Source organism: Tinamus guttatus, unplaced genomic scaffold, assembly GCF_059628265.1.
Source record: "Tinamus guttatus ecotype Peru unplaced genomic scaffold, ASM5962826v1 Tinamus_guttatus_pri_ptg000525l, whole genome shotgun sequence".
NCBI lineage: Eukaryota > Metazoa > Chordata > Aves > Tinamiformes > Tinamidae > Tinamus > Tinamus guttatus.
In genome coordinates this window covers 2,493,467-2,507,865 of record NW_028289059.1, presented here as the reverse complement: position 1 = coordinate 2,507,865, position 14,399 = coordinate 2,493,467, and the positions used below count along the sequence as shown (strand labels likewise).

The window sequence follows — 14,399 nt, the reverse complement described above, 5'->3', positions numbered from 1 at the left end:
GCTGAAGTGTGACAACACTTTCCAGAACCCTGAAGCACACGCAACTTCTTTTTTTCCTCTTGCATCCAGTAGGTGATGGGGCAGTAGATTTTTCTACAGTAGCTTCTTCAGTTGATAAAAAGTTTCCCACCATCTACAGGGAAATACTTGTTGTAGACCTTTATAATTAGAAATGTCTTCTCTTCATATAACAGCAAGAAAATGCTTGAAACCTGGCATGTAGTTAAGAGAACTGGGAACAAACCAAATTTCACCCTCAGATAAACATACGTTAACTACTATAGAATTCAATCTAACCCACACACAAAATTTTTTTTACACATACTACAAATAGAAACAGAAGGTATCAGCAAAAGACTATTCTTACATTGTTTCAAATTAATTTGTAGCTATACAATTTTAACTGTAATAGAAAAAGGGAAAGGAATATAACAGAACAGTTATGAAGAGAAATATTTTCCAAACTTTTATTTGTGCACATTCATCAGGTGAAAAAGATAACTTTTACAGCTTCTTTGGTGCCCAATATTCAACATACAAAAATGTAAAAGACCATTCACAAATAAAACACAAGCTCAAACTAAAAAAAAAAAAAAAATGTTTTAAAGGTAGTGCACATCGTGACGGCTTTGCTTATGAATACACAGAAATTACTGCAAAAATAAATAGAATGTCTTTTTAAAAGCAGCAATTTCATATCCTGTAAACTTCCGTTTTTACAATACAGCACTGTTAAAAATAAAATCCAAAAGGACTGGAGTTTATACTGTGGCCATGAACAAGTAAAAGAGTCTGTATTCCTCTGCTATAGTTGGTCCAGTTTTCCTTTTTGCTTTTAGTCCAATGTGCAGCAGTCTTTAAAGGTGCTTGGTTAGGGAACCTAACCATTAAGTGGTGAATTATAAAATTTATTTCCTGCTTTCAAACACGAATGGGTAAATCTGTTCCACAGCACTGGCAACAGCCTTTACGTTTGGCCCTGAGATGTATTAAGAAAGAAAAAAAAAACAAATAAAAAAGCAGTAGGAAGAGAAAAATCAGGGTATCAGTAAACAACAACAGCACACTTAAACTTATTATTTTGGGCTACCACAATTTTATACTATAGACAAAAAATAACTCCTCCCACGTTTCTCCCAATTCAGGAAAGTTTTCCTCAGATAACTTTTCTTATGTATAACAAAAACATCTGTAGAACCTGTAAAATGTTCTAAATGGGTCAATGGCTGAGCTACAAATAATACTGTCATTTCATAACAGCTTGCATTATTTCTGATTTACTGAATTAAACAGCCCAAACAAGAAAACAGAGGCCAATTAACAGAAGTATTTCTGCTGTTTCACTTCTGTTGTTCCTTTTGGAATTGGTATTTCTCAAATCTAGCCACCTCTACCTCTTCTTTTACACAGCTAACAAAGGAAAGTACTGTTAAATAATGATGGATTTAAGTATGGTTCAAGCAAAATAATATGTTTGCAGATCACAGCCTGTTGCTTCGTAGTCTGTGTTTTGGACATAACTCTGATACCAATCTTAGGGCAAAACCTGGAAGCCAGGGAACAGTTATTCTCTTAGGTTGCAGCATCTGAAAGTTGTCTAACATGATCTATGAATCAGGTGGGCAGGGTGGGAAGGAAGAGGGAACCAGCAGTGCTTTCTTATGGTACTACATCATTTTCTGAAATGAACAATTAAGGTTGCAAATGACTGAGCAATAAAATACCCCAAAAAATCATCCTGCATAGAAGTTTAGTGATGAAGACAAATCAAAACAGCAATTACTCATGTGCTTTAGTACCTCTGAAGTTAGTTTCTTTTTACTTCACTTTAGACTTCAAAAGCTTCTTTCAGTTATAGAGATGTACTAAAAATGGCTTCCAAAGGCATAAATAACCTTATTGGGTATGTTTTATCTATGCATATAGTTTGGCAAGTGATGTTTTGGTCAGAAGGCTTAGTCAGATAAAAACAAATGAAATGGAAGAGGATCCTTCCCGCATTTTCAGACTCTGCAAGGATGTATTTATAACGGAGCTGTTGGTGCCTCAGGTAGTGTCATTTGCAGTATTACATAGATGAAAAACAGGTAGTAAATTCAAATGTTTACAATATTTAACTAAATTATATTTAACTAAATACCCTGCATTCTCAAATAATTTTTCACCACTATTTTTTATTAAAAAATGACTATTATCATTCTTATTGAAATAATTATTTTTTTGACTATCAGTAATAACATTTTCTACATGCCTGCCCTACAACTATTCAGGCACCTCCCCTCCAAAACAAATTAAATTCTAGCACTAGGAAACAAATTATCTCAAATATATCTTTTGACTGCTTTAAAGCATGCCCTTCCTAAGATAACTGGCCATAAAGTTAAATATTCCCAACAAGTTAAATATTTATTTTTGCCATCAAAATACCTGTAACTGTGATACTGCCTGTTGAAAAAATCTGTAAGGTAGCTCTGAGAGTTTTTATTCTGTAACAAACCGCAGGATGAAGTTCTGGTTCATAACTAGAAAACAAAATAAAAAAATCAAAAGGTAAAACTAGGACAAAAAAAGAAAAGTTTAAGAAATATGCCAAGACAATAAACATTTAAAAATCCTACCGTACCTCGCATGAGGTCTGTTATTCTTTGTAAATTCAGGCAATCTGATCTCAAAGGGCATGTTGCACACTGCTAAAACATTCACAACTTTAAAATCTGTGAAAATCACCTTTTCAAAAGAGAGAAAAAGAGGCATTAAAAATTCAGCTTATAGAAAGGCAGATATATGGGATCAAAAGATCCATCCATACACATTTTGTTAAGATTTCAAAATGAAAGCCTTGTAATTGATGCATTTCTAGTAGCAATCTAAATGGTACTTATTGGGCTCAGATTGTACAGTAGAAGGATAAAGTAAGCAATAACTGTTGAAAGTGCTGTGTTTCACAGCTGCATTACACAGCTAAAGAATAGTTTATATCAAGAATAAGACAGAGAAATGATCCATATCTCTAATAAAAACAACTAAAATGAAGATAAGGTAAATCATGAGACATCAGTATAAGCAGTGAAAGAGCTTAGATTTCATTACATTAAAAGATTTTTGTAACTACTGGGAAAAAAATGTCTTTAGTGTCTTGCTATGATATATCACTTATTACAGGTAAGAATAAGAGAGAGACAAAAGTTGTTTTGTTTCAGCTATCCAATGGTCAGTATCTAGGGCTGGTTTTCACCCCCTCTTCTGAAACCAAGCCCACGGAGATTTTGTATGACAGTAAAATTCCCAATTCCAAGACAAATCAACAAAATAGTGAGAAGGCAATGTTGGCAATATCATTGAAGCAATTTCTCTTCAGTTTCTGAAAATGCCAGCTTTACAACAATCATTTCCCAAGCAAAACTTTTTTAAAAGTAAACAATAAGTGTAAAAACAAGTGGAAACAGTAAGTGGAAGATCAAATCCACATAAAGTATGAACTAGCAGGATAGTCCTCAAAATTGTTACAGCTAAACTGGCAACTTCATTATAAAGTTAGAATTCTGTCCTTTCATCCTGAAACTCACAGCTTCTATCTTCCACTCCAAAGGATGTTCCCTCCACTGTGGATTTAATGAGTACATGTGTAACAAGTGGCTCAGTTTGCTATAAGGCTAAGGGAGTAGTAAAGTCACCCTTACCTCTAGGAAAGATAATCACACATTCCTACTTCCTGTCTTTTTACTTCATTTTTTATTTTTCAAAAAAGGACAGACACTGTGTCTACTTAATTGTCTTTTGATAAGCTGTGTAAACAGCACGACAGGGTTTAAAACTAAAATGTTCTAAAATTACATGTTTTAGCGCTCATTCATGTTTTTCAACCCTTATTATCAAGTCCAAGCAAGTGGTGTTTGACTGCTAGTATCAATCCAGAAAAAGAAGAGTTCCACATCATTAGTACTTTGACTTATTTGCTGGTGCATAGCCTGACATGCACCAGCAAATAAAATACCTAAGCATTTTCTTAATTAAGAGGCTCAAACTTGCCCCAACCAAGAAGCACAGCCATCTGTTATTCCACCAGAAACAGTTAGAGGAAATTGTTTTCAAACAACAGGTTTTGCTCTCCAGGTCTTCTCTCAGACACATCTTCAAGGTATTGCATATTCTATTTGAGATGCATTTGCAAGTGATTCATTTACATAATGAATATTGCTGTTCATTAGCTAGTAAATGAGCGCTATTCTGTACTGCTAAACAAAACTCAAATCCACAAAATGAAATAGCTTCTCTGACCAGTATCTGGTCATTGTAGTTGCTGCAAAAGGAGGATCTGAGTGAAAACATGCTGGCTGCTAAATTGTTATGCTCCCTCCTCTTTGTTTCTTTCTAAAAAGTTGGCTAGCAGCATTACTTCAGTCACGAGAGCCCTTTTTCATGATGATTACCTGAAAACCTAGTTTCTGTAGACTACGAGCTAATCGTCTGGCACCAAATTTAGCTTCTTCTTCACTATAAAGAAGACAGACAAAAGTCCAGTGTTACCAAAAGCACAATATGCATTTGTGTGCACACACATGACAATAAACGCGCAGTTATACAATGCAAGAACTATGTTCACAGGGACAGTCTTCATTTCATCCTACTATACACATTACAGTACATTTTTCCACTATCTAGATACTCAAATAGCCACCCTTATTCTATTTAAAGAATATCTTTGCACTTGCATCTCCAGCTTAAATCAGTGGGAGCTGAAGTGGGAACTGCATAACACCACATACAACACATTATACTAAATAAAAATCAAATACAAATATGAACACAGGGAATCTGAAGTTGACTAGCCTGAACTAATGGTCACTTTTCAACCTATTCTTTAAAATGCTCCCGGGGGATTAGAAAAGAAGGCAATGTTTGTGACACATTCATACCGGTAGGGACCATCAAATAAGTTTAGGAAAAAAAAGCTCCCAGTGTGTAGTAACCAGAGTGCTGAGTAATAGGTAAAAAGAGAAAACTGTATCATGTAAGCGCTAACATTGACTAACAACATTCCATTTTGAGACAGAGGTCATATACAGAAAGTATGCAGATTTACCACTCTACCTTCACTCCACAATGCAGACACATCTTAGGGGAATTTAGCTACTAGAGTTAACCAAGTCTCAGCTGGACATATCTGAACTGAAAATTTGCCTTTGCTTCTTCCCAGTCCCTCACCAGATTAAATTCAGGCAGATTTTCATCAAATAATGAAAGAGATTATCCCTTGGAATAAATCATCCCTTCTCAAGATTCAAGTTCCAGATCAAACAAACGAACAAAGAATTCTAAAGAACTTTCTAAAGAAAAGAAAAATTTCCAGTATTTTCTTTGTAAAGTAGTGCTTTTCTCAGAAGGTTGAACTGCTGTTTCTCAAGATTTCAAGTTAGTTCAAGGCAGACACTAAGCACAGGAAATTCAGACAAACTTGGCAGAAATCTGTGTGTGAGCCAGCACGAGGCAATCTTAACTGCAGCAAATACTGCTTCTTGCTATCTTTCCATCCCCTACCTTTTGAAAAATCTACAAAATATTCAGCTAGAGAAAAGCTCTTCATGAACTCACCTTGTGGCTCCTGTGCAAATAACTTTTCCTGAGGACCAAATTGTGGCCGTAATCCTAGGTTTCCTAAGCTTCATTAATACTTTCTAAAAAGCAAAGGAAAAAAAAAAAAAAAGGAAGAATTGAAAAATCAGTGTTAGTTCATTTTCATACCAGGAAGTACTATACTAATAATACTTCCTGTAAGGTTTGATAGTCTTGGAACTGTTCTTTCACCTTTTTCAGCAATTAAAAAAAAAAAAAGTCAGCTGTGGATAAGAGCAAAGTAAATCTGGAATATTTCTGGAATATTTAAGCCAGTGATTCAGGGTTCACAAACAGATTAAATGGAAGCGAATTAAAAGTTGAAAGCCATGCACATTGTGCTGCTGACTCCTTTCCTGAAAGGCTGCTATCTTATTTATAAATAATTCGGATGCAGATGTTCCAGGCCCAGACAAAGGTCTGGACAGACTCCTCTAGCTGCCTCCTCCCTCACCACCTCTGTTGCTGGGCTACCTGTTACAGAACTGCAGCCCCCTTTCCTGCCTGCAACCATGCTGGACATGCACGAGGGGTGCTGCTTTGGGGAGCTCAAGAAGGCACCTGCCACATTTGCTGTCCAGTGCTGTGGCTCTCTCCCTCTGCAGGACCTAACGCTGCACTATCTCACAAGTTAGGAAAGGTAGTTGAGGGATTTATTGATCCACATGCTAAAGCTTTCCCATAAATTTACAGTACGGACCTTTACAGTGTTTTTCCTCTTTTCCCCAGCAGTAGGATATTTTCCATTTATCCCTTGTAGCGGATCTTAGATCACCCCCCAACCCTTTTCCTTCCTCCCCCTTTCTTTTTTCCACCTAAGCCCAGAACACATTCTGCTTGGTACTTACTTGCTTGTCATGTGAAAGATGCTTTAATTCCAACACACTGGTGTTCATAGATGACAGGATTAAACAATTCCTTTCACAAATCATTCCCCACCTCGTGAAAGGATGGTACCTGACTGAATTCAGCAGGTTCCCATTCTCTCAATTTGCAAAGAGCTACAACCTCACCTGCATCTAGATGTTACTTTTTTTCTCCTTTTGGATATTAGAACATATTGTCCTGACAAACATCAAATTCTGGGAGAAAGGACAGACCTTGAGGTATAGGTGTAAGTCTCATTGTATATCCAATATTCACCTCAGGAGCTGCACTGCACAGACCTAAACTAATAGCTTCCTGTAGCCTTCTGAGACAAGTTGCCCCTCTGCCCTACTGCAGAGTTAGTACATAATGACAGACAAAATGCCTAGCAAGACAGAAATACAACCATTCTGTTCTCTATCCAGAGGTGCAACAATGTTTAGCTTAAGGACATTTGTAAAAATAGATATTAGAGGTAAATTGAATCTCTTACCCCAACATCACGCTTGTATATCACATTTGCTCCCTCTAATGCAATCTTCCTCAAGTTTAAATGACATCTTGTTCTAAAAACACACACTACGTTTGTGATTAAAATGTCCAATGCAACATCACTGTCCGCATCCATTGGGGTGATTTACAACTCAGTTTTTCCACCAGCACACCATGAAGATCACATCCTGAGAAGGAGAATGAGAAAGTTAAACATACCAGCAGAAAACTGTCCATTAATACTCTCGTTGCATATATCAGTCCCTTAAACGAAACAAGGAGCAGAAGTGACTACATTCTGACTCATTTAAGTTAGCTGGGGGAAAAGGGGGATGTCTTGCATCCTGTACGCTAGGAAATAGGAGGTTATTTGTTTAAAGCCATGCTGTCAGACTTAGGAGAAATAAAGCATTTCATTTATATATAACAATTAGACTTACTGGTTAAATTTGTTACAGATCCTATCCGCTATTAGGAAGCACTGATTACTAATGCTATTTCCTTAGCTCCAATGCATAATCTTTCCTCAACTCATTTGAGATTGTTGTTAAGCACATAAAAAAACTTATTTCTCTCATTGTTTAGGCTGATTATTTTTGAACAGCCTGACATTTGTCATAGAATGGATGACCCCCTTTGAAATTAACAGGGGTTACAAAAACTGCAGCCTGCACAAAGCCAAAACAGCTTTGCCACCTTCACCCGACACCCTAGGTCTACCTCTCGGAACATAAATTGCCCCATTGGCAGCAGCCTGCACCAAGCCACAGGGTCCTCTTGTCCCCTTCTGCATTGCCCATAGGAAATGGGGCCCATGCTGAGAGTGCCTCACGGCACCTCTTCCACTGTACCAATGACAAGAGAGCTGACATTTCAAATGCTTAGATTTATCTCACAAAAGGAAGGGGAAAAAGGCAGGGGAGGAATATTGGTATAGAATAAAAAGGACCTACATCAACATATTACAGTTTATTACAATTTTTTAAAGTTATTTTCTTTGTAGAAGAATGTAAAATGCTTTTAAATAAAGTTATGTGCTGCCAATTAAGTGCATTTGACAAGCAGCTTAAGGAGACCACACTCTAGGAAATAGAAACAATAACAGCTTGGACTGTTCATCCACGCATCTGAAATGTAAGGAACATTTCATCCAAACTGAACACGGCAGAAAACAAAGCGCAAAATCAAAGAGCCTGATAAATGAAATTCTCTACAAGGTGATTGTCACAAAAGAAGGGAGACTATGCATCAAGAACATATGCATTATAGCCTTGTATCTATCTATCTATCTATCTATATATATATATATATATACACACACCACTTTGGAATATTTTAGCCTTTTATTATTTGTCAAAAGACTGCAAGGTCCAAAGTGAATGTTTTTAGCGTTATTTCTCTGAGTATTTTAACACCGACTTCCTACAGATCACACCATAGCTTCTAATCAAGAATTCGTTCAAGGTGGATCTTTGACAATAACTGAATGAGAGAGTTGCAACAATTGCAACACAAAAGTGGAATCCACTGGGCAGATGTGCTTTATGTGTGGGATCAACTGCTGTAAAGTCAACTGCTGTCAGTCTATTTTACTGTATAGTTTGATCCCTCCAAAGAATTATTGCATATTAGTTGGCTTGTCCAGTAGAAGGTGACACAAGTGATAACAGAGGAAAGAGATAAAGATGGAACGGGAGAAGAATATAGACATAAAATCAAAGGCTCTGCTGCAGGGCCATGGTGGTGATACTAGGGAAGCAAGACAGGAAGGAAAAAAGAAAGAAGAAAAAGGAGAATCAACACCAGATAATTAGTATTCCAGATTTTTTTTCCCTCCTTTAAACCACAAATTGCATGTATCCTCAAACTCAGAAATGACTTATTCCATCTTTCTTTTTTTTTTTTTTTTTTTTTTTTTAATAGACTACTAGAGACTGGGTTAGTGAATTATGGCACTGGATCCAGAGAGCGCCCATGCGCAGACTGTGAATGTCACACAGACCAGGCCAGCCCGGGCATCCTGAGGACAGCATTTGCTCTCGGCCCTGGCTCTGGCTCCTGGCTCCCAAGGAGTCACTTACTGGAAGCCAGGAACACTTCTCTGCGAGGAAAACAAGCTACTCTGATCAGCAGTTTCTCCCAACATTCACATTTCTATGGGTATCCTTAATCTATGCATTCTGAAAGAGGAATGCCAATCACACACAATATCCTTGAAAGACTACCTAACCCCTAAGTAAGCAGTAATGCCATGTCACAATGTCCCCATAAAATATTGATATATTTTATGGATATATTTAATGGATATGAGAGAAAGAGATGATTAAAATACAGGAAAATATGACCTAAAAGAAAAAAGAAAATCAGAACACTAATATGTCATGGAACTGTCAGGCAGGAAGTTTCCACCAGACCTAGCACACCTTGGTTAGAAACACAATCTACTTGCACAGATTTTAATATAGGAAAAAATACAGTATTGTAGTAATGTACCCTCATTTAATTACCAGAGTTTAAATGACAAACATATTTAGGCAGGAAGTTTTTTTTTATTTAAAATGTAATTTTAGCTATAAGCAATTGCTAGGCTATATTTTGTGACACTTAGTTGAAAAGAGGCAAAATTTGTTATAGAAACAGGATTTCAATGCATCGCAAAATACTTCCAAAGCTACCTTTATTCTGCTCTTATGTTATTTGTTCTAACAAATGCAGTCCTTTGTCTGTTATTTCAACCAAATTTTGAAGACTTCCATTACTACTGATGCTCACTAAGAATCTGAATATGTGTCAATTTCAAATCTAATACACTCATTCCTATTTAGCAACACAAACATAATGAGAACCTCTTTCAATGCAATAATACTGTTCAGTACTACTGGATAAAACAAAACAGTTCTGTACTGCGAGGTGAAAAAGTTGATTTAGACACTACTTTCCAAACACTGAACTTAAATCTCCTATAACTGACACCTTACACTTGACATTTTAAAGTGACAATCTGTACTGACAAAAAAAAAAAAAAAAAAAAAAAAAAAAAAAAAAAAGGAAATATTCCAGGAAAAAATAAGTGCTGCTGCCTTTCTTGAGGTCTCAGAAAAATCTAAATTCACAGGAACCACTTCTACAGAAGCATGAAAGTTACCCGATTTAAAAAGCACCATACAAAAAATATATTTCAGATATTTTTATAAGAAGTAACAATTCTAAAGCTGTTTATATATGTATATATGCAATAGATATTTTATATATATACACAGACATATATACATAAAACTCAAGTAACCTGACTGGGTGGTCCTGGCCCTGATAGTCCTCTCTCCCAATCTTTGCTTCTTATCTGGGGTTTGAGGTACCCTCTCTGTCCCCACTACCATGTGCCCCAAGCCAGTATTATTGCTGAAAACTTGAATTTCTGCACTTCTGTTTCCTGCTTCTAAAATGAAAGAATTGCCTTCATGCTTTTAGCAGCCAAGCTGTAAGGCTGCTGCCATACATATCTGCCTGTAATTACGCCACAGTTAGGCAGTGACAGAGTAGAAGCTGAACATCAAGTTCCTTCCAGTTCTGGATCTGCCAAATTGCTAAGTTGTTATTATTAAGCTCAACTTATGTTTCATTGGTTAATTTTGCTCAGAGGTTTTCTTATCTGAGTCTTGGAAGTGTGACGGCTTAAATCTCGTTTTTAAAAGCATGTTCTCAGATACCAAAGTAGAGAGTAATATCATTTACTTTTCTATATGTGGAACATTTATTTATTTCACTCGGCTTCCTCTGGAGCAAGAAACTAGCTAACATCAATTTCAAGTACTCTGCCATAGCAATAATTCTACTGATACAGAGAAAAATTTAAATACATTTTTCAAAAGTTTCTAATATAGATTTCCTTGGTGATATAAAATTAAACTTGTTCTCTACATAAAACATAGATTTTAGGAATACTGCAAGTGCACCAACCCAAGCGAAGACACTAGCTAGTCAGGTGAAGCAGGATAAGGAGCATAAAGCAAACAAAAGCTAATCTGAAGGGTATTTGACTCTGAAAATAATGTATTCTACACTGAAACTAACAAACTTGCCACATCAAAATAAGAATTAGTTTGAAGGGGTGAATACTTAAGTTCTTAAATTAAGCATTACCCATATCTCCCCAATTAGGAGCAAGGTAATACTATTTTAGACACTATATAAACATACATGAAGACACACACCCTGCACTGAAATCTTACAATCTAAAAAAAGGCCAGTTCTTCCCATATCCAAAAAAAAAAAAAAAATCCAAATCAAACTAACACCACCATCATCTTCAAAGAGAGGAAAGGCACCAGGGGCCGAGTGCATAAACACAGTATTATTTTAGGCCTTGGACTACCTTTGATGTGAGAAACTCCAAGCAAAGTAGTCGAATAGACAGTACCTAACAATGGTTACATTAATGACACAAGAGTTTAACAACCCTTCTTTCATACACAGTGTCAGCATAACCACCTTCTGATAGTTATTTTTAACATTTCTCCAAATCAGTTCACCAGCTGACCCCACAAATTGTTCCAACAATCCAATTGATGGAGTAGCTGTCACTATTCTTAACTTAAAAAAAAATAGCCAAACTACAGCCTGAAAAATTTAATAGAAACCTCTGCATTAAGAGCACAGAATGAACAAAATGGGAATGAGGAAACAGTGGGCCATCTTCTTGCTGCAGGTGAGTTTCTAAGACAATAGTTCTGTTCCTCAGAAAACAGTGAAACTCTGGAGGTTACAAACCTCTAGCCTGCTTGTACTCTTGTTTCTATGCATCCTGTATAGCCATGGCATAGGTAGGTACAAGGCAATGCAGCAACAACCTGCCTAGAAAACCCTCTGACCCCAGTGGCTTTCCAAATTACCACCTCCGAACTACAGATTCATGTTTTTTTTTTTTTCCACCTCCAGTGGTAAGTTAAGCTTTCCTATAGCTAAATACTATTTTAAAACTAATTCTCTCTCACCCTTCAAGACTTACACAGCCCTATGACTATCTCCTATTGAATGCAAACAGTGGAAGTTTTCTTGCGAAATTACTAATAGGCATAAAACACCAAAATACAGACTCATCCAATGGTGACACCAGCTACACCATGAGCAAGTAGGATACAAGCATCCAATCTTGCTCTGTACTCTCCTGGATAAGCCTTCTGGGTCTCTGCAGAACCAGGATCTTCCAACACAAACCTAGCTGCAGGCCTGGAGCCAAACAGCTTATTGAACAAGGTCAGGAAGGCCCCTTTGAAATAGTAACATAATGGTAACAGGCCATCGTTTTCTCATCAAAAAAACCTGTTCTCATTCAAGGTCAGAATGACTTGCAACCAATTTTGGGCTACCTCTCCCTTATAATATCAATAACAACCTAATGCTAGACACTAGGAAGCATCCATTAGGGTCTTTATGATACCTGGAAAACTACCATACATACGATAAAAGTTTGATCCAACAGGTTGGGTTGCTGCTCCAAACTGATCAAAGACAATTTTTTTAAAAAAGGTTTTTTTGTTATAAAATATTTTAGTGCCACTTAAGGCTCATCTCCCCCTCAGTTAACTGCTCTATCCTTTTAAAGTTGCAGTTCAAAACAAACAAAAACCAGATGAATCATTCCTATCTGTAGAGCTACGGACCTCACTTAAAAGTCCTTCATTTCCTGTCACTATGTCTCAATATTCGGTTCTTGTTCCCCTCTCCCCGCCCCTTATATCACAGTCAACAACTCCTCGTGAAACGCGAGGCGAAACAAAACGCAGCCACGAGGCCCAGCAGCTGCCGCTTCCCCACTCGGGGTTTTGCACCCCGCAGGCACCAGGGCAGCCGCTGTTAAACTCCCCTCGTCCATCCCGCGGTTTTGGCCACTTACACAACCCCCTCCCCGCCGCCGTTGCCAGGAAACGTCCCGCTTCCCACGGCGGAGGCTCCGCTTCTCCCCGCTCCGCTTCCCGCTTCCCTGCCCCGCGGCGGTAAGCGGGGCCGCAGGCCGCTCCGCCCGCGGAACGCGGCGGCGCCGGCAGCAGGAGGAAAAGGAGAAGGGAGGCCGCGCCGCCGCCCGCGCCACACGGCGCTGCCGAGGGGGCACCGGGGCCCACGGGCCGCCCCGCGCGGGGCCGGGGGTCGCGGCGGGCCGCGGAGCGCGAGGGAGGCCCGCGGCGGCCGTTACCGTGCGGGCGGCTGGCGCGGCGGTTGGGCGGCGGTTGCTACGGGCCGCGCCGCGCGCGCCCTTTGTCGCTGCGGGTCGCGGGCCGAGTCCCCGCGACAATGACCATCCCCCGGCGCCGCGGGCACCGACCCCGGCTGCAGCGGCCGCCGGAAGTCTGCGCGGAGGAGGAAGAGGGGGCTGCGCTAGCCGCGCATTTCCGCTCGGGCCGGGGGCGGGGCCCGGCCGTTAACGGCGGTTAAGGGGCCGTTATCGGGCAGCGGGTGGCCGTAGTAGTTGTTGTGCTGGGGGGTTATGTAGTGCTGCAGCCGGCTTCCCACGGGGGAAGCCTCTTGCAAAGTCTTTCTTAAAGTGTTTTTAATTATTATTTTTTCTTTCTTTTTCTCCCCTGTCTTCTCCTCTCTCCTGTTAAAAGCAGTGTGGTTTAGCAGCACAGCGATAAGCTGCAGTCTGACCCTGCAGTATGTGAAGGGGCTGCTGAACCTGAGCGAAACGGAGCCTTAAGCAGGAGGCCGAGCCCTCTGGAGCACTCCTGAGGAACGTGCGGCCCTCAATGCGTGTGGCTGCGTTTTTAAGTTTGGCATAAGCGTAAAATGCTTTAGAATGCGTAAAGTATGCAGTGTGTGTAACCTCTGCAGGAGAAGAGGCAGGAGGGGACATGGGGGGCATGAGGAGGATGGCTGGGTGGCATCAGTTTTCTGTGCTCCAGACCTGGTGTCATCCCCTCAGCTGCATCTTGGCTGTGGAGCTGGCTGCACACACTCAGTTTGGCCGCATTTAGGTTTTCTTGTAGATGAGTGGTTTGCTGTGCTGGGGCCCATGTCCCAGGGACACGTGAGTGTGGGTGCCCTCAGCGCAGCTGGGGACCCAGCACCCGGAATGAAAGTCAAATGAAGCTGTCAGGTGAGCAGCAGGTTATAAGGCATGCTGCCCGTTATGTGAAAGGCGGGTGTACACCTACAGAGCAAAGTGTCCATTGGCTTGACAGTTTTCTGAAATTGAGGTTCTCTAGCCATGTGCTTTCCCTTCGTGAAGAGGTAACAAAATAGAGAGCACGGAATGAAGTGCAATTTTGAAGGCTCTGTCTTTAGAGTTGGGGTGTTTTCTTCTGCTACATTAAATGTAATCATTAAAATCCACTAGTAAGTTCATGTATCAAGAATAATTGTTTTGGATTCCCACTTCTGAACGTCTAAGTGCACGGGAGTGGCAGGGTCGCTCTTAAAGCGGATTTCACTTT

The 14,399-nt window shown here is 39.5% G+C and overlaps 1 protein-coding gene across 1 annotated transcript; it reads right to left on the bottom strand.

The window, feature by feature from the left end:
- Nucleotides 1–278: 278 nt before the first annotated feature.
- On the bottom strand, nt 279–13,313 carry TBPL1 (TATA-box binding protein like 1). The gene is made up of 7 exons (XM_088533889.1): nt 13,163–13,313; nt 6,974–7,160; nt 5,593–5,675; nt 4,431–4,494; nt 2,624–2,727; nt 2,428–2,522; nt 279–979 (listed from the first exon to the last, which is right to left on the bottom strand). Exons 2-7 carry the CDS (start codon nt 7,106–7,108, stop codon nt 909–911), a joined length of 552 nt encoding a protein of 183 aa, XP_088390015.1. The 5' UTR covers nt 7,109–7,160; nt 13,163–13,313; the 3' UTR covers nt 279–908.
- Between the last annotated feature and the right edge of the window lie 1,086 nt (nt 13,314–14,399).